Here is a 20,614-nt window from a genome sequence, read left to right as displayed (position 1 = left end):
TGTTGGCATTATAGACCATTGTAGCTTTCTCACTTTTACTGTTCTGTATTAAAAAGAATGAGTTTTTTTTTAATGTGGCAATGGTATATTCAATACTAAATTAAACCTGAGTTTACTCCAAATACCTGGTAATAGATTCAATCAAGGCACAAAGATGGATCTGCTAACCCAAAACACAGACTACAAAGAACAAAAAGGAAAAGGTAGGAAATGTAGACCACCGCTCCTCTTGTTCTTTACAGGATTGCAATGACATGTGCAATACGGACCATATCATATGAAGTGACGCCCTGACTCCAGAACATAAAACCACACATCCACTTCTCATGAGGCTGGCTCCTTCTTAAAACAGTCTAAAAGAGAGCTCGCGGATATTTTGAAAATTCAGCTTCTGTTGTTCTGAGAAAAATATGTTAAATGATCTTCCGAGTTCTCTAAACTTGAAGAAAAGTCTACTGAACATTCAGAGCTAAGATCTGCTAAAATGAACATAACTTCTTTAAAGTTTTAATTTTAATAATTCATATCTTTATTATATTTAAATCTTTCTGCTTACTTAATTTAGCATACTTATACCTTTTATATTTATTTGTTTGTTTTTTGAGACAGTCTCACCACATCACCCTCAGTAGAGTGTGTGGTGCCACAGCTCACAGCAACCTCAAATTCTTAGGAGAATCTAAGTGATTCTCTTGCCTCAGCCTCCCAAGCACCTGGGACTATAGGCACTAACCATAATGCCTGGCTATTCCTTTTTTTTAATTGCAGTTGTCATTCTTGTTTAGCTGGCCAAGGCTGGGTTCAAATCCACCAGCCTTGGTGCACGTGGCTGGCACCATAACCACTGTGCTACGGGTGCCAAGCCATTTGCTTTTTATTTTTGAGACAGAGCTCAGCCTGATGCCCCCAGTAGAGTGCAGTGGTATCACAACTCACAGCAACCTCAAACTCCTGGGCTCAAGGGATCCTCGTGCCCTCAGGCACCCAAGTAGTTGGAACTATAGGCGCCCACCACGATGCCCGGCTAGTGTTTCTATTTCACTTATACCTTATATAAAAGTAACTACTTAGTTGAAGGAAAAAAGAGAAATTACTCGCTAAGTTTGTTGCCGAGTTCTTGAAGAGCTTGTTCTTGTTCATGATATATTTTTTTCAATTGCTGATTTTCATCCTGGAGGTTAAGGAACTCCTTCAGAACAATAAAAGATAGAAAATCCAATTTAGAAAAGAGAAACAAGAAACTCCATATTGTATATATACCATCAACAAAGAACCACTATCCGTTAGCTTTTTTTTTTTTTTTTTTGGCAGTTTTTGGCCAGGGCTGAGTTTGAACCCATCACCTCCAGTAAATGGGGCCAGCGCCCTACTCCTTGAGCCACAAGTGCCACCCAAAAGTGTGGTTTTTTTTGGTTTTTGCAGTTTTGGCCAGGGCCAGGCTTGAACTCACCACCCCTGGTATAAGGGGCTGGCGCCCCACTCCTTGAGCCAGGGCGTTATGTGTCCAAAGCTCTTTCCTAGCTGCTCTACGTATGAAATGTTTTCCATTTACTTCATCTCCTTACTGATATTTTTTTTGTGTGTGTGTGGTTTTTGGCCAGGGCTGGATTTGAACCCGCCACCTCTGGCATATGGAACCGGCACCCTACTCCTTGAGCCACAGGCGCCGCCCCTTACTGATATTTTTTATAATGACTAGTATGTCCTCTTTCCTTGGTATACATGTAAATTATGATTTATCTTTTAAGTAAGTTAATACTCATCAAGATATAATTTTTAAAGTTTTACCACTATTTACTTTTTTAAGACTAATAATTTGTTGGGTCTCATTTCTAAGATGAGATAAGACATCTTTCTCCTTTTGAAGATCTTCCTGCAACGTCTGCCTCCATTCCTTTTCAATCTTCAAGTCAGTTTCCAGTTGTACCCTTGAATGACAAATAATACACAGAAGCTCAGTGCTATTTCTCACATCACAGTTGTACGGATTCTTTAACAAGAGCATCTTTTTTGGTTGATTACTCTGCCCTTCGTAATACATTTATTTCTTCAGACATTTTCTTTCAGAAATATTTTTGGTAAACAAATTCAGTAGCACAATATTCACCAAACACAAAGTATCAATTCATTTGTCAGCCACAAATAAAAATCCTTGCTAAACAAGCTTTTATCATTTATTAATTCTATTTGCACAAGTGTTGTACAGGCAGAGAAAATGCAGTGGAAAGGCACACCCAAAGTACTAAAACTGGTTACATCTTGGGAATGGAACTAAGGAGAGGAAAGTAGGGCTATAATTATTTACATTTCTATGCCATGTGAAAATTTTGATGATGATGTACCCAGTGAAAAATTAATCTGACATGAGAATTATAGCAATTGCTAAATCAACTTAACATCAGAAACAGAAAATCTGGTGGCACCTATGGCTCAGGAAGTAGGGTGCCGGCCCCATATACCAAGGGTGGCAGGTTCGAACCCGGCCCCAGATAAACTGCAACAAAAAAATAGCCGGGTGTTGTGGCGGGCGCCTGTAGTCCCAGCTACTTGGGAGGCAGAGGCAAGAGAATCGCCTAGGCCCAGGAGTTGAAGGTTGCTGTGAGCTGTGACGGCATAGCACTCTACTAAGATCGACAAAGTGAAACTCTGTCTCTAAAAAAAAAAAAAGAAAAGAAACAGAAAATGACAATCGGCCCTAGTACAAAGAGGACTGAGGCTGACCAATACAGGAGAGATCTAACACCAAAGCAGACACTGGGGGAAAGTCCATACTGCCTATAAGAGGCACTGAAAGCACTCCAACGTTATTCTAACAAGTGTTAGCTGGCAAACCAAAAGTAGCTGAATTTCTACATTTTAGGTTGACAAAAATAAAATCATTTTCATAATTATTGTTCATAAGTAGTTATAACAAATGAGCTGTATATATACTAATAATACTAAAGTTTCTAATACTTTACATTTTGATTTTAATACAGTATCTTACAATACTGAGTATGTTACAGAATTATATCATTTCAATATTTTTGTGTTAAAAAAAATTTTTTTTTTTGAGACAGAGACTCACTCAGTCACCCTAGGGTTGAGTGCCGTGGCATTACAGCTCACAGCAACCTCAAACTCTTGGGCTCAAGCGATCCTCTTGCCTCAGCCTCCAGAGTAGCTGGGATTACAGGCACCTGCCACAATGCCCAGCTATTTTTAGAGATAGGGTCTCACTCTTGCTCAGACTGGTCTGGAACTCCTAAGCTCAAGTAATCCACCTGCCTTGGCCTCCCAGAGTGCCAGGATTACAGGCCTGAGCCACAGCACCCAGGCTTTGTGTTAACATTCTGATTACTTTTTGTTTCCTCATACTTAGCATTTTCAAATACAGCCACATATTTGCCAGTGGAATAAATTTGAGATTGTATAATTCAGGTCAAAGAGATGAGATGCCTAAGAATAATACTATCTCACTACAAATTTAAAGGGAAAACAGAGGGACAGGTACAGCAGGTCCTTGAATAATGCTGTTTCATTAAACTTTATTTCATTATAATGTTGATGTAAAAAAAAAAACCAAAAACACCCACTCGGTGCCTGTAACTCAAGCAGCCAGGGCGCCAGCCACAGACACCGGGGCTGGAGGGTTTGAATCCAGTCCGGGCCTGCCAAACAACAATGACAACTACAACCAAAAGATAGCCAGCACTGTGGTGGGCACCTGTAGTTCTACCTACTTGGGAGGCTGAGGCAAAAGCATCGCCTAAGCCCAAGATTTGGAGGTTGCTGGAGCTGTGACGCCACAGCACTCTACCGAGGGTGACAGCTTGAGACGCTATCTCAAAAAAAAAAAACAAACAAAAACTGATTCCTGGCCCGGGCCACTGTGTAGAATTTGCATGTTCCTCCTATGTCTGCATGGTTTTTTTCTGGGTACTTTGGTTTCTTTCCACATCCCAAAGATGTGCACACTCAGTTCACTGGCTACAAGATCTCCATCTGAGTGAGCATGGGTGTGTGTGTGAGTGCCTGTGATGGAAGAGCATCCTGTCCAGGACTGGCTCCCACTGGTGCCCTGTGCTGTTAAGATAGGACCCAGCCACCCACAACCCTAAGCTTAAACACTAACTGGGCAAATAATTCACTTACTTGTTTTTATGAATCTTTCCTAAATGTATATATGGCTCACATTTATTTCAATATTTAATATTAGAAGTGTTTTGGTCTTTATTTAGAAGTTCAGTAATGTTTCTTGTAACCAGAAATATACCATAGGAACTTAACTCTTATTTATATCAAGAGCCTATGGTAAAACTGGTTCAAGAAACTGGTTGTTGGGCGGCGCCTGTGGCTCAGTGAATAGGGCGCCGGCCCCATATGCCGAGGGTGGCGGGTTCAAACCCAGCCCCAGCCAAACTGCAACAAAAAAATAGCCGGGCGTTGTGGCGGGCGCCTATAGTCCCAGCTGCTCGGGAGGCTGAGGCAAGAGAATCGCATAAGCCCAAGAGTTAGAGGTTGCTGTGAGCCGTGTGACGCCACGGCACTCTACCCGAGGGCGGTACAGTGAGACTCTGTCTCTACAAAAAAAAAAAAAAAAAGAAACTGGTTGTTTTGCTTAATCATAGTTTCTAAGCATCTACACTAGGGGTCATTATGAAAGTTTTGAGATGCACGAAAATAAAAAAATAGAACATCTGCATAGATGGAGACAAATGAAACCCTCCCAGCAACAGCAATAAGCCGAGTCAGCTGAAACCTCCACGGGTGAATCAGAAAGGACGCTGCTGTGTTTCTTGGAAGTGAAATAATGGATCATAACACAGTCTGTCTCAAAACTTTTATAGTAACCCATATATCAACAATGTTAAGTAAGAACTGTAGGCTCAGTGCCTATAGCTCAGTGGCTAGGGCACCGGCCACATGCACCAGGGATGGAGGGTTTGAACCTGGCCTGCTCCTGCCAAACAACGACAACTGCAACAAGAAATAGCCGGGGCTCGGCACTTGTAGCTCAAGTGGCTAAGGCACCAGCCATATACACCTATGGTGGCGGGTTTGAATCCAGCCCAGGCCCACCAAACAACAATGATGGCTGCAACAACAAAAAAAAATAGCCAGGCCTGTGGCAGCACCTGTAGTCCCAGCTACTTGGGAGGTGGAGGCAGGAGAATTGCTTGAGCCCAGAAGTTGGAGGTTGCTGTAAGCTGTGATGCCACAGCACTCTACCCAGGGTGACAGTTTGATGCTCTGTCTCAAAAAAAAAAAAAAGGGTGGTTCTGGGTGGCGCCTGTGGCTCAAAGGGGTAGGGCAATGGCCCCATATGCCAGAGGTGGAGGGTTCAAACCCAACCCTGTCCAAAAACTGCAAAAAAAAAAAAAAGGGTGGTGCCTGTAGCTCAGTGAGTAGGGCGCCAGCCCCATATATCAAGGGTGGCAGGTTCAAACCCAGCCCCGGCCAAACTGCAACCAAAAATAGCTACTTGGGAGGCTGAGGCAAGAGAATCGCCCAAGCCCAAGAGCTAGAAGTTGCTGTGAGCTGTGATGCCACAGCACTCTACTGAGGGCAACAAAGTGAGACTCTGTCTCTAAAAAAAAAAAAAGGAAGAAAGGAAGAAAAGAAAAGAAAAAAATAGCCAGGCATTGTGGCAGGCACCTGTAGTCTAAGCTACTTGGGAGGTTGAGGCAAGAGAATGGCTTAAGCCCAAGTGTTGGAGGCTACTGTGAGCTGTGACATCACAGCACTCTACCGAGGGTGACATAATGAGACTGTCTCAAAAAAAAAGAACTGTATATATTACAAACACTAATGGAACTAAAACACAGAGTATCCTGTTTAGTGGCTTCATATCTAGATGGCAGTTCACACACCCACAAGAATACAAAAGGCTATCCACTAGGAATCAAAGATGTATAAACTCAAACAATAAGGCAGAATTTTTCAGGCTAAAGAATTCCTTTAGGGGGCGGTGCCTGTGGCTCAGTAAGCAGGGCGCCAGCCCCATATACTGAGGGTGGCAGGTTCAAACCCAGCCCTGGCCAAACTGCAACAAAAAATAGCCTGGTATTGTGGCAGGTGCCTGTAGTCCCAGCTACTTGGGAGGCTGAGGCAAGAGAATCGCCTAAGCTCAAGAGCTAGAGGTTGCTGTGAGCTATGAGACCACAGCACTCTAACGAGGGTAACAAAATGAGACTCTGTTTCTAAAAAAAAAATTAAAAAGAATTCCTTTAGGTTAACTTTGATGTGATGGCACAGACATTATAATGCATAATGCATATAATACAATGTCCAGCACAGACCTATATTAATGCACATAATACAATGTCCATGATGTCGTAAATAAAATAACAAGACACCAAAGGGTATGCAGCATGATCCTATTTCTGAGAACACAAAAAATATCGATGCCTAACCAAAAAATTATAAAGATATTCTTCAAATTGTTTCAAAATGGTTCTCACTCTAATTTTTATTTTCTTTACACCCTTCCATATTTTCTTAGTTTTTGGCCAAGAAAACACATAATATTTTCATAATAAGCTGTTAAAAATCTAAATTTCCACTTTAGGGGAAAAAATGAAAATTTGTTTTTCATTTACAAAGTCTCAAATGCCCATTTTTATATATAATTCCAATTTTTCTGGACCATATAGAATTCCCCAGGTCATAGCCGGGCGTTGTGGCGGGCGCCTGTAGTCCCAGCTACTCGGGAGGCTGAGGCAAGAGAATCGCTTAAGCCCAGGAGCTGGAGGTTGCTGTGAGCTGTGTGAGGCCACGGCACTCTACCGAGGGCCATAAAGTGAGACTCTGTCTCTACAAAAAAAAAAAAATCAGAATTCCCCAGGTCAAAAAATTGCTAACATGTTCATGCTTTACTAAAATGGCACCAAATGAGAGACAAAATTACTTTTATAGTTTCACCAGGGACAAACATCTCTTAGGAGGTGTACCCAAGACTCATTGAGTAATTCAGCCCTACAACAGGGAAGGGCAGGTCCTTGTGACAATTTTGGGTCAGGGATCAAATAGTGGCAACACTACAGAAAATCACATTTGTCTTACCCTTTTGTCAAACACTAGAAAAGTGATTCAGTGACAGAGTATCAGGGTTTTGAGACTGTACTCTACTGACTGGCAAAGTTCCCAGTCTTGCTTTTCCTGTGTTTCATTTGGTGGGGCACAGAGATTTACACAACAGAGTTCAAGGCACCATGATAAACATGATGACTTAAATGCATCTTGCGACTTTTATTGCCAAAGAAAGCGCTGAATGTGTCTCCTGTCCGTTTAGGAAAGTGCTAAAAGTAAGACAAACTTTTTGTTTGCTAAATAGTTTTGGTTTGTGTGGGCCAGGTTTAGTTTCACAATTTTCACATGTATAAATGATGCACGTTTTCAACCACAGTAATATTCCCCAGCTTTAAGCCAGGGAATTCTATATACCGGTTCCTCAAAATATTTTTGTGGTAAATTTAAAAGAAGCTTAGAATTCTGGTTCTGTACAAGTTGGAGTAAAGCCTTTACTCCCTATTCTCTAACTAAGTATAGTTAAAAACCCTGGACATTATGTTAAAAAAAAATAAAAAAGATGATGATTCTGTCTTCTATACTTTTTATTTTTTGCAGAGACATTTCACTTTATTGCCCTCGGTAGAGTGCCGTGGCGTCACACAGCTCACAGCAACCTCCTGGGCTTAGGTGATTCTCCTGCCTCAGCCTCCGGAGAAGCTGGGACTGCAGGCACCTGCCACCCTCGGTATATGGGGCCGGTGCCCTGCTCACTGAGCCACAGGCGCCGCCCAAAAGATGATGATTCTGAAAGGCAGATAGAAGAAAAAGGATCAGCTATGAACCCAGGAAAGCCATGAACTTGGTAGTAGTTACCTGAGGCTTCTTCTCGTCTTCTATATGCATATTAACTCAGATCGGGTATTGAAGAAGCCCTCAACCTATAAACATTTGTGGGCAAAGACCAAAGAGCCCCATGAAGAACCTGCTGTCTTGCCAAAGGGCTAGGAAAGAGACGGCCTAGCAAAACAGAATATTTTCTGACAATAAATGCCTAATCCAGCAAAACACCCCCCAAAAAACCCCTGCACCCATCTCCAAACCTCTGTCAGCAAAAGCTGAGTGAAGTGCCTAACAGTAATGAGGTATCCCCCAGTGACCTGCAGTGGTAGTATAAGAGAATGCCAAGCAGGGAGCCTGCACTTTCAGCACTGCCCAGCTATAATAACATGTCTGGTTTGAATATCTGTCCCTTTAAAAACTCATGTTGAGGTCACGTCCAGTGGCTCATGTCTATAATCCTAGCACTTTGGGAGGCTCAAGTGGGAAGATCACTTGAGACCAGAATTCAAAATCAGCCTGAACAACACAGTGAGACCCTGACTCTACCAAAAATTTCAAAAATTAGGGCGGTGCCTAGGGCTCAGTGAGTAGGAAGCCAGCTCCATATACCAAGGGTGGAGCGTTTGAACCCAGCCCCAGCCAAACTGCAACAAAAAATAGCCAGGTGTTGTGGCGGGTGCCTGTAGTCCCAGCTACTCGGGAGGCTGAGGCAAGAGAATCACCTAAGCCCAAGAGCTGGAGGTTGCTGTGAGCTGTGACACCACAGCACTCTATCCAGGATGACAAAGTGAAATTTCGTCTCTAAAGAAAAAAACAATTTTTCAAAAATTAGCTGAGTATGGGTGGCATGCATCTGTTATCCCAGCTACTTGGAAAGCTGAGGTAAGAGGATCACTTAAGGCCAACTGTTTGAGGTTGCTATGAGCCGTGATGCCATTGCACTCTACCGAGGGCAACAAAGTGAAACTGTCTCAAAAAAAAAAAAAAGACTTTGAGTTTGCTGTGAGTGCCATAGCACTCTATTGAGGGCTACAAAGTAAGACTCTGTCTCAAAAAAAAAAAAAAAAGAATAGAGAAAAACTTAATACTTCAACCAATAGATCCAAAGGCAGCTTAGCAACTTATACATCATACATGGAATGTAGTCTTCTTTAACGATCTATTAACATAATACAAAATTCTCTATTTTTTTTAATAACAGAAGAAATAAGTGGGGAAAAAAATACAGATGTTTATAAAATAAAAACCAAAATGCTCCTGTCAACTTGCTATGACTGCCCTGAGATGACCACCCCCCAAAATGTGTATTCTTTGAAATCTTTTCTATGTATATGTAAATATATATGTACACACACACATACATACATGGTTTTAATTTTACAAAAAAACCTGAGATATTTGGCATACAGTCTGCAACTTGCTTTTTTTCCACACAATGACACACACTAACATCCTTCCCGATGGGCACATATAGATCATATAAAGAATTAATATCAATAAAAATGTTCTCAGAAGGGTGGCACCTGTGGCTCAGTGGGTAGGGTGCCGGCCCCATATACCAAGGGTGGCGGGTTTGAGCCCGGCCCCGGCCAAACTGGAACAAAAAATAGCCGGGCGTTGTGGCGGGCGCCTGTAGTCCCAGCTACTCAGGAGACTGAGGCAAGAGAATCGCCTAAGCCCAGGAGCTGGAGGTTGCTGTGAGCTGTGACACCACAGCATTCTACCAAAGGTAACAAAGTAAGACTCTGTCTCTAAAAAAAAAAAAAAAAGTTCTCAGAAACAACATGTTGTCTGATAATATAAGCTCTTGGAGTTACAAAGCCTGTTATACTCAGTACCCAGAAATATAATAACCATTAGATTAAAATTAAAGAACGAAAGAAATAAAATTCTGCCAGAGCAAGAAAATAGCAAGACAGAGTTGAAAATACTCTGAAAACAATAAAGTGAGCAAAAACAGAAGTATTATCATAATTACATTTTCTAATTTGTTTTTTGAAGTGAACACTATAATCTAGCTGGCATCATTAGATAAATAAAAATATTAGTATTCTACCATAAGACACAAAAAAATGGAAGGGGAATTACACTAATACAAGTACTTGTTTCCAAAAGTAAAATACTCACAGCTGTTTCTCCTTTTGAGAGATTTGTTTCTGTAGACTGTCCGATTTATTCAGACATTCCTGTAGATATTTCTCGTCCTCATCTTCAGCTTCCATTTGCGCCTTCTCTGCTTGCTGCAATCTGGTGTAATTCAAATCAACTTTGGGTAAAACTGAGGCTAGAACTAGGGTGTAAAAGGGTGAAGAAGACAAATAAAAGAAAAATGGGGAAATAGAAACATTTCTAAATGAAAACAAAGTTTGGGAGAAAACTCACAAACTCAAACGTGAAAGAGCCACACAATGTCTAGAAATTGTTTTGTGGGTTTTTTATCAATATAACATATAATATGCCCAGAATACTATCTTAGAATTTGTTTTATTTCTTGTTCTTAATTAACAATGCAAAGCAATACAGCCTTTACCACTTATGTAGAGCATAATGAATCAAATTTCAAAGTATAATAGGTATATTACTGCCTTTTTACAAAACCATGAAAAGCATAGTACTTATGTCTACACTAGGTGAAGAAGCCACTGTTATATGTTATGCTATGATATGTGTGCCAGGAATCAATTGTGCTACAAGGCCAAGAGCAAAGACCTGCAATTACTTCAAATGATGGTGGTTCTTCCTATAGGGTCTTCACTGAATTATGTCAAAGCTCTGTGCGTGTAGTGTGTATGTGTATGCATATGTATGTTTTTTAATTCAAAAAGAACTTAGTGCTAGTTGGCATCACTCTTTAAAGATCATTTTTGTTCCTCACCATTAAATACTAAAAATTAGCTCAAATGTGATTTTCATTTTTGCTATTTTTACTTGTAAGTCATTGCTTTACCCTGTGCTTAGCTCCACTCCCTGCCTTCCTTTGGCCATCTAAGATTTCTTAGATTTAACTTCAATATTTTTATAAGAAAATAGCTCCCAAAATTCAAAGGACATTAACTCCTTGTAGGGAATCACAAGAGAAATTTCTGTTCAACTAACCAAAAAAACCTGCCTGTTCCCTTCTTCCTTAAAACCATATCATAAAAAAAAATAAAATAAAAATAAAAATAGCCGGGCGTTGTGGCGGGCGCCTGTAGTCCCAGCTACTTGGGAGGCTGAGGCAGGAGAATCGCCTAAGCCCAGGAGTTGGAGGTTGCTGTGAGCTGTGTGACGCCACCGCACTCTACCGAGGGCAATAAAGTGAAACTCTGTCTCTACAAAAAAATTAAAAAAAAAAACAAAACCATATCAATGAGGCATCGCTTACACATTTCAGGAGTATAAATGCTGCTTCCAAGGAAAGGAGAGTAACATTTAAGTTATCTCAAAATCTAAATGAGAAGATTAAGGGAGCAGGGGTAGACACGAGCTTTTCTCTAAGGTTACAGAAAGTAAAATAAAAGAGTGAGGTAGGCCGTGAAGTTGTGCTATCATAGAAGAGTGCTAGGGAGAACTGGAAAACTGAGATGTTAAAGCACAGGATCATGTCCAATCTGGGTCATAAACTATTTTAAAACATATTACAAAAACAGTAAGGGAGCCATTAGGCAAGAGTAGGCCAATGTGGAAAAACAGATCTGTGCCAACACATTGTGAAACAGAAGGTTAACTTAAAACAATTTTTATATTTTCCATCAAAAAATAGCTAAAAAGATAAAACTACATTGGAAAATCCTGACCTCCAAAGGGTCAATACTCAAATCAGCCTTTGTGCACAAGGTTTAAGGAATGCAGTTTTGTAAATCCAAGTGCACCCCCTCTATTTTACGGCAGTATATTACCATAGCAGCTGATCAAAAATGTACAGGGCTCCTAATACCCTTTTAAAATACTTAATAGCATAAATTCTTTTCTATTTAATATATTATAAAATTGTTGATTCTCTTTTCATCTGTTTAAATACAATTGTTTTCAGAAAGATATATCTTTGACCAGTTTGTACTGGTCCTGAGTGTCACTGCTGGCACATTTCACCAATGACATTGCAATTGTCCTAGTTTGAGTTAACAAATCGTTGTCACTTCATAATGGAATGGACAGAAATTAAAGACAGAAAAAGGTAATAAAGATGTCCAAATGTAGAAATGGGGATAAAGAAAACAAAAAAGAAAAAAGAAGAAAGAGGATGTCAATAAAAGAATATTCATGTCAATAAAGCATTAATAGTTATGTTTTTCATAAATAGATTCAAAGAAAGCAATGATAAGACATATGTTGACACCAACATGACAAGGCAATGGAAATACATTACATTTTCCAACAATAAAAGTGAAAAATGCCAATATAAACAATTCAATCTAAACAAAATTTACTTTTGGTTGGGTTGAGGGTCCTAGCTCAAAGAAACAAAAATAAACCACTAATTCAGAATGTTTGATTTTAGATAGAGATGGAGAATGACAAAGAATATGACAATTAATATGCATGGAAATCAATCATGGATAATCCCACCATGTTGGTTTTTAAATTTTTTGAGGTTTTTATTTGTGTATTTGTTTTATGTGATAGATTGAACCACATGAAATTGCTGATATTAGGCCTTTAAAAAAAAATCTACAAATTAGCAACTTCAAATCAATCAGCCCAATATAAAGCAACTTGCTTCCATGCAACAACAAAAACAAAAAAGCAAAATCCTGCTGGGCTTAAACAAAAAACAAATTCTAATCTTTATCTCCCTAATGGATTTTATGTGGCAGGTGTCAGAGTTGAACTTAAAAAGGGGGGAAAGAAAAGAAAAAAGGAACTAAGACTGGAAATGCTGTACCTTTGTTCCAGCTGCCTCATGGCTGCAGTAATTTTATTGGTTTTTTCTTCTAGTCGGGCAATTATGTCATTTTTTTCTTTCAAGCCATCTTCAGAACCCTATTTATAAAAATAAAGCTATAGTGGTTTTCTTTCTTTCTTTCTTTCTTTCTTTTTTTGACACAGAGTCTCATTCTGTTGTCCCTGGCTAGAATGCCATGGCATCATAGCTCACAGCAACATCAAACTTCTGGGCTCAAGCGATCCTCCTGCCTCAGCCTCTTGAGTAGCTGGACTACAGGCCTGCACCACCATGCTGACTAGTTTATCTATTTTTAGTAGAAACGGGGTCTTGCCCTTCCTCAGGCTGGTCTCAAACTCCTGAGCTCACGAAATCCACCCACTTCAGACTCCCAGAGTGCCAAGATTACAGGCGTGAGCCACTGTGCCTGGTCAATTTTTTTTGGAGGGTGGGGGTGAGGATGGGGTCTTGTTCAGGCTATTTTCAAACTCCTGGGCTCAAGCCATCCTCCTACTTCAGCTTCCTAAGTAGGGTTTTGATTTTTTTTTTTTTTTGCAGTTTCTGGCCGGGGCTGGGTTTGAACCCACCACCTCTGGCATATGGGGCTGGCGTCCTACCCCTTTGAGCCACAGGCACCACCCCATTTTTTTTTTTTTTTGAGATAGAGTCCCCTGTAGATGCTGTGGCATCATAGCTCACAGCAACCTCAGACTCCTGGGTTTATGCAATTCTCTTGCCTCACCCTCCCAAGTAGCTGGGACTATATAGGCCTGCACAGTGCAGCTATAGTCCTAGCACTTTGGGAGGCTAAGGCAGGTGGATTTCTTTAGCTCAGGAGTTCAAGACCAGCAATAGCAAGACCCCATCTCTACTAAAAATAGAAAAGCTGAGGCAAGAGGAACACTTGAGCCCAAGAACTTGAGGTTGCTGTGAGCTATAATGCCACAGCACTCTAGTCAGGGTGCCAGAGTGAGACTCAGTCAAAAAATTTTTTTAAGAAAGAAAGGGAAAAGAAAATTCACAATTACAATAGGAGGGCGGTGCCCGTGGCTCAGTGAGTAGGGCGCTAGCCCCATATACTGAGGGTGGCGGGTTCAAATCCGGCCCCGGCCAAACTGCAACAAAAGAAAGAGCCAGGAGTTGTGGCAGGTGCCTGTAGTTCCAGCTACTCGGGAGGCCAAGGCAAGAGAATCTCCTAAGCCCAAGAGCTGGAGGTTGCTGTGAGCTGTGACACCACAGCACTCTACTGAGGGCAACAGAGTGGAGACTGTCTCTAAAAAAAAAATTACAATAAGAAAGCAAAAATTAAAATTAAATTTTTCTAGGACTATACTATAAAATGTTCACAAAAATGTGTTACATGTTTAGACTGAGAGTTTCCCAGATTTCTAATCTTCACACTGTTAACTTTTCAACATTAAGAAACAAATTCAGACAGGTGATCTATTTTGTTTGTTTGTTCTTTGACACCCTTTTCATTACATTTTTTAAGTTTCCATTTAGAAAAAAAGACACTGGCTTTTATAGCCAATATGGCACAGTTAAAACGGACTCATCTCTTAAAAACTAAACCCTTCCTACAAATATTAATTTTAAGCTTGTATCAAATGAAATTGCAAGAATTTAAGAACATTTCTTACCTGCAACTTTTGATACATCTCTATGTTAATTGCTTTAACTTCTTCTAGCTGTTGTCGAAGGCCTATCAGAGTATCTTGTTTCTCGTGGATATCTTTCTCCAGCAACTTCATAGCAAGTTCAATCTCATGTTTCATACTCACTTGCACTGCTAGCTCATTTTCCACATCCTGAAATTTCAACATAACCTTATTTCACATGCTGCTTCAGGATGTCAAAATCAGCTACACAATGGTTAATAGGATCAAGATTTTCCTTTCAATATGTAGACTACACCTTATAAGTCTACTAAAGGGAATATGCCAGGCCCTATAACCACACAATATTTTAAATATTCTCAAATGCAGTTTTTTGCCAAATGGAAAGCATTTTATGTATTCTTTTAATCATTGTTATTCTACTGGTTCAAGAATTAAATACTTTTAGGTCCCATAAATTCAGATTAATTTTCCTTAAACAGAAGGAAAAGGCTCTCTGACCCTATTCTGGTTTGGGGAGCTGAATGATATAAAAATAAAAGGAAATAAAGCAGTGTGTGCAAGTAAAGGCCAAAGATAATTCAGTTTTAACATCTTTTCTTTCTTTTTTCTTTTTTAATTTCCTTTCTTAAAGAATTTTTATGGTGGCTCAGCATCCACAACTGAGTGGTTAGGGCACAGGCCACATATACTGTGGCTCTGGCTGGTTTTGAACTCAGCCCCAGACTACTAAACAATAATGACAACTACAACAACAACAAAAATAGCTGGGCCCTGTGGAGGGTGCCTGTAGTCCCAGCTACTTGGGAGGCTGAGGTAAGAGAATTGCGTAAGCCCAAGACTTTGAGGCTGTGAGCTGTGATGCCACAGCACTCTACCACAGGCAACATACTAAGACTGTCTCACAAAAAAAAAAAAAATTTTATGGCTGGGCCCAGTGGCTCACACCTATAATCCTACCACTCTGGGAGACTGGGAGACTAAAGTGGGTGGATCGCTTGGGCTCAGGAGTTTGAGAGCAGCCTGAAGAAAGTGAGACCCAGATTCTACTAAAAATAGAAAAATTAGGCTTGGCACCTGTAGCTCAAGCGGCTAAGGCATCATCCACATACACCAGAGCTGGTGGGTTCGAATCCAGCCTGGGCCTGCCAAACAACGACAACTACAACTAAAAAATAGCCGGGCATTATACAGGGTACCTGTAGCCCCAGCTATTAGGGAGGCTGAGGCAAGAGTTGGAGGCCCAAGAGTTGGAGGTTGCTGTGAGCTGTGATGCTATGGCACTCTACCCAGGGTGACAGCTTGAGGCTCTGTCTCAAAAAAAAATTTTTTTAAATTAATTAATTATAAAAATAGAAAGATTAGCTGGGCATCATCTCAGGCACCTGTAGTCCAACTACTTGGGAAGCTGAGGCAAGAGGATCACTTTAGCCCGAGAGCACAGATATGAGCTGTGACACCACAGCACTCTACTCAGAGAGACACATCTGCCTCAAAAAGAAAAAAAGAACTTTATTTTAAGAAATTTCTTAGCCGGGTGTTGTGGCAGGCGCCTGTAGTCCCACCTACCTGGGAGGCAGAGGCAGGAGAATCACTTGAGCCCAGGAGTTGGAGGTAACTCTGAGCTGTGATGCCACAGCACTCTACCCTGGGTGACAGCTTGAGGCTCTGTCTCAAAGAAAAAAAAAAAAAAAAGAAATTTCTTGGGCAGGGCACAGTGGCTCATGCCTGTAATCCTAGCACTCTGGGAGGCCGTGGTGGGTGAATTGCTGGGGTTCAGGAGTTCGAGACCAGCCTGAACAAAAGTGAGACCCCAATTCTACTAAAAATAGAAAAACTTAGGCAAGAGGATTGCTTGAGCCCAAGAGTTGGAAGTTGCTGTGAGCTATGACGGCACAGCACTCTACCCAAGGTAAGAGCTTGAGATTCTGTCTCAAAAAAAAAAGAAAGAAATTTCTTAGGGCTAGGCGTGGCTGGGCGTTGTGGCAGCCACCTATAGTCCCAGCTACTTAGGAGGTAGAGGCAAGAGAATCACTTGAACCCAAGAGTTTGAGGTTGCTGTGAACTGTGACACCAAAGCACTCTACCAAGGGTGACCAAGTGAGACTCTGTCTCAAAAAAAAAAAAAAGTTAATTTTAAATATGATTTTACCAATCTATTTTTGCATTCAATTAAATGTTTTAAGATAACTGCAAATTCAAATGCATTTGTGAGAAAAGATAGAGATCTGTGTATCCTTTTACCTCATTTCCTCCAATAATAATGTCTTGAAAAACTACAATACATGTCACAGCCAAGACATTGATGTTGGTATGGTCCAGAGTCCAGATACGGAGCAAAGTTCCATCACTCAAGGACCTCCCATGTTAACGTTTAAAATCACATCATTCCTTCCTTCTCACCCCATCCTTGATCCTAGAGACAAATGTGCTCTCTATTTCAATAAGTTTATCATTTCAGGAATGTTTTACTTGACTCGGTGCCTGTACCTCAAGCAGCTAAGGCACTAGCCACATACACCAGAGCTGGTGGGTTCGAATCCAGCCCAGGCCTGCCAAACAACAATGACAACTACAATCAAAAATAGCTGGGCATTATACCAAGCACCTGTAGTCCCAGCTACTTGGGAGGCTAAGGCAAGAGAATCGCTTAAGCCCAGGAATTGGAGGTTGCTGTGAGCTGTGACAGCACAGCACTCTACCCAGGGCAACAGTTTGAGTCTCTGTCTCAACAAAAAAAAAAAAAAAAAAAGGAAGAATGAATGTTCTACTAATATTTAAATATGTCATTCTATTGTCTACTATTTTCCATTTTGTAATGCTGGTCACAGCCCATAAATTTTGCAACTGTAGATTGTAACTCACAGTTTAAAAAGCACTCATATAGCAGGATCTTAAAGAATTTGAGAGAATTGGCTCAGCGCCCGTAGCACAGTGGTTACAGTGCCAGCCACATGTACTGAGGCTGTTAGGTTCGAACCCGGCCCGGCCTGCTAAACAACAATGACAACTGCAACAACAAAGAAATAGCCGGGCATTGTGGAGTAGCCCAGCTACCCCAATGGTAAGGCAAGAGAATCACTTAAGCCCAAGAGTTTGAGGTTGCTGTGAGCTATTATGTAAGGGCACTCTACCAAGGGTGACATAGTGAGACTCTGTCTCAAAAAAAAAAAATTTGAGAGGATTCAGGGTGAGTTTGCTATCCCACACCAAATAAGAAAAGGCAGGTAGGGCTGAAAAAGACTTGAGATGGTGCTTGTGTGAGGGTAAGTTATTCCCAGGATTTTGCTAAAGAAACTTCAATGTTACCTACCTGCCGTAACTGAGATTCATCTCGAAGCTGCCTTCTGGCTTCATTGTACATTTCATCCAACCCCTGCCGAGAATGTTTATATGTTTGAAGCTCAGTTTCCACATCTATTTTAGTAACCTTGGAAGAAAACATAAAACCTTTAATCACTATTATTAATATAGCACAAAAATATCTACTTTATGAAAAGTCCTTAAAAGCGTTAATTTCTAACACAGGACAGTGTTTGAAAGCAATCCATGCTCACCTCTAGATGCTGCTGTGTTTTCATTAAAATCAATTTATTTTCACTTCGTAATTGATGATTTTCTTCTTGGAGTTTAATGATGTTATTCTTGGCTATTGCTAACTAAAAATAGGAAACAGGCAGGAAAAAAGATTTTAAATCTCTTTATACTTGCTTCACGGGTTGTGTTTGTGGCTATAAAAATAGAAAATAAAATCTTTAAATCAGTAAAATGTCCCTCACATCCAAAGAAACTTTCATAAGACAAATGTACTTATTAGGAGTTCCACTAGCACAGTTAGCGTGTGGTGCTTATATTAATATACTCCTTATTATTCCACAATAGCAATTAATGGAATTACACTCTTATTTCTATTTGTACTATTCCTACTATTTCCTTTTGTAGTAGAGTTATAAGCATATATAGTATTATATGCATACACAGCATTGTAAGCATAAGTAAGCATGCTTATTGTCTGATTTACAATATGATCTGAATAAAAAGAGTCTGAGTAAACTTAAAAAATTATGCATTAAACAATAAAGACTATGAAGACTTGTATAGGGCGGCGCCTGTGGCTCAGTGAGTAGGGCACTGGCCCCATACACCAAGGGTGGCAGGTTCCAACCCGGCCCTGGCCAAACTGCAACAAAAAATAGCCAGATGGGCTCGGCGCCTGTGGCTCAAGTGGCTAAAACGCCAGCCACATACACCTGAGCTGGCAGGTTCGAATCCAGCCCGGGCCTGCCAAACAATAATGATGGCTGCAACCGAAAAATAGCCAGGCGCTATGGTGGGCACATGTGATCCCAGCTACTTGGGAGACAGAGGCAGGAGACTCGCTTGAGCCCAGGAGTTGGCATGTGACAGCTTGAGGCTCTGTCTCAAAAAAAAAAAAAAAAAAAAAAAACAGCTGGGCATTGTGGTGGGTGTCTGTAGCCCAAGCTATTCAGGAGGCTGAGGCAAAAGAATCGCCTAAGCCCAGGAGTTGGAGGTTGCTGTGAGCTGTGACGCCACAGCACTCTACTGAGGGTGATAAAGTGAGACTCGGTCTCTAAAAAAAAAAAAGAGAGAGAGACTTGTGTAAATATAAAAACATGTATAAGGGAAGAAAGTTATGCTATCACTATGCTATAAATATAGACATTCAGAGCAAATGAACAGGCCATATTGTAAAATATGGACATGTAATAGGAACTTAAGTAACTATGACAAATACCAGACAGCTCTTGCCATCAGAGTTAAGTATGAACAACTAGGAGGGTTGGCTCTGAATGCCCAGCATGGAAAGGGGGATCCTGAGAAAGCAAAGCAGGGACCATTCCTTAATGATGGTTTGCAATTGACCAACTTCTGAACACTTTAGCAGGGATTCAACCTGAATTTCACAGTGCTCCTACAGTCAAGAAGAGGCACAAACAAGTGAGCAGCTCTGTGATGGTCCCACTTAGGCAACCAAACATCAAAATGAAGATGCATTCTTAACTGTAGTCATGCAAATTATCATACGTTCCCTGGTTTAGAAATATCAGGCTAGTGGGAGGACACTGTCCAATAAAAAATAAATAAATATAAGAAAAAGAAAAATCAGGCTAATTCTATAAGAAATAAGAATTTTAATTAACAGAAAAATAGAGTTCATAGCGCTAATATAGAAGCCTAAATAATTCTTTTTTTTTTTTCTTTTTTGTAGAGACAGAGTCTCACTTTACTGCCCTCAGTAGAGTGCCGTGGCATCACACGGCTCACAGCAACCTCCAGCTCTTGGGCTTACGCGATTCTCTTGCCTCAGCCTCCCGAGCAGCTGGGACTACAGGCGCCCACCACAACGCCCGGCTATTTTTTTTGTTGCAGTTCAGCCGGGGCTGGGTTTGAACCCACCACCCTCATTATATGGGGCCAACGCCCTACTCACTGAGCCACAGGCGCCGCCCAGAAGCCTAAATAATTCTGAAAATAGTTAATAATTCTGTGGTATGATAGTTTAAAAAAAAAAAACCTACCTACTCTACAAGTGTATTAAAAACAGAGCTAAGTCACCATGAGTCTGGGGAGATAGGACTCCAGGCATCTCTGGCTGGTGGGCTCTGCCTATCATCACCCCTGTGAGGATACAGGGAGTCAGCGAGAGACTTCTGGACCCCAAGAGGAGGACTTAAACAGTGGAAAACCAGAAAGTGGTCGCGTGTGTTCAATCGGTTTAAACCCGCCCGCAACTGCACGAGAACTTAAAGAGCAAGAGGAAGTGAAAGGAAAATTAGGGCAAGGAAACAGATAAAAGAAATCACTCATGAGGAAGAATCAGCAGAAAACTCCAGGCAACATGAAGAACCAATCAAGAACAACCCTGCCAAGGGACCATGAGGTAGCTACTGCAGAGGATTCCACCTATAAAGAAATGTTAGGAATGACAGAAAGGGAATTTAGAATACACATGATGAAAACAATGAAAGAAATGATGGAAACAATGAAGGAAACTGCTAATAAAGTGGAAAATAACCAAAAGTAAATCCAAAAACAAAATCAAATAAGAAATGAACGATATGAAGAATATAAAAAGGATATAGCAGAGCTGAAGGAACTGAAACAGTCAATTAGGAACTTAAAGATGCAATGGAAAGTATCAGCAACAGATTAGACCATGCAGAAGAAAGAATTTCAGAGGTAGAAGACAAAGTTCTTGAGATAACTCAGATAGTAAAAGAGGCAGAAAAGAAGAGAGAGAAAGCAGAGCGTTCACTGTCAGAATTATGGGACTTTATGA

General features: G+C 40.7%; 1 protein-coding gene across 6 annotated transcripts in view; it reads right to left on the bottom strand.

Moving 5' to 3' along the window:
* RUFY2 (RUN and FYVE domain containing 2) overlaps positions 1–20,614 on the bottom strand; it is a 67,830-nt gene that overhangs the window by 18,985 nt on the left and 28,231 nt on the right. For 4 of the 6 annotated variants that reach the window (XM_053586399.1, XM_053586400.1, XM_053586397.1 and 1 more), the window contains exons 9-15: positions 17,871–17,972; positions 17,627–17,743; positions 14,338–14,505; positions 12,698–12,795; positions 9,961–10,080; positions 1,799–1,928; positions 1,095–1,189 (exon numbers count right to left, since the gene is read on the bottom strand). In XM_053586399.1, coding sequence (XP_053442374.1) covers positions 1,095–1,189; positions 1,799–1,928; positions 9,961–10,080; positions 12,698–12,795; positions 14,338–14,505; positions 17,627–17,743; positions 17,871–17,972 — 830 coding nt within the window. Of the gene's footprint in view, positions 1–1,094; positions 1,190–1,798; positions 1,929–9,960; positions 10,081–10,271; positions 11,951–12,697; positions 12,796–14,337; positions 14,506–17,626; positions 17,744–17,870; positions 17,973–20,614 lie in introns of those variants that run through there. The other 2 variants (XM_053586402.1, XM_053586403.1) reach the window with 2 other exon arrangements.

This window comes from Nycticebus coucang, chromosome 3, assembly GCF_027406575.1.
Source record: "Nycticebus coucang isolate mNycCou1 chromosome 3, mNycCou1.pri, whole genome shotgun sequence".
Lineage (NCBI taxonomy): Eukaryota > Metazoa > Chordata > Mammalia > Primates > Lorisidae > Nycticebus > Nycticebus coucang.
Note: the sequence above shows the minus strand (reverse complement) of the source record. Positions and strands in the feature narration are given on the sequence as shown.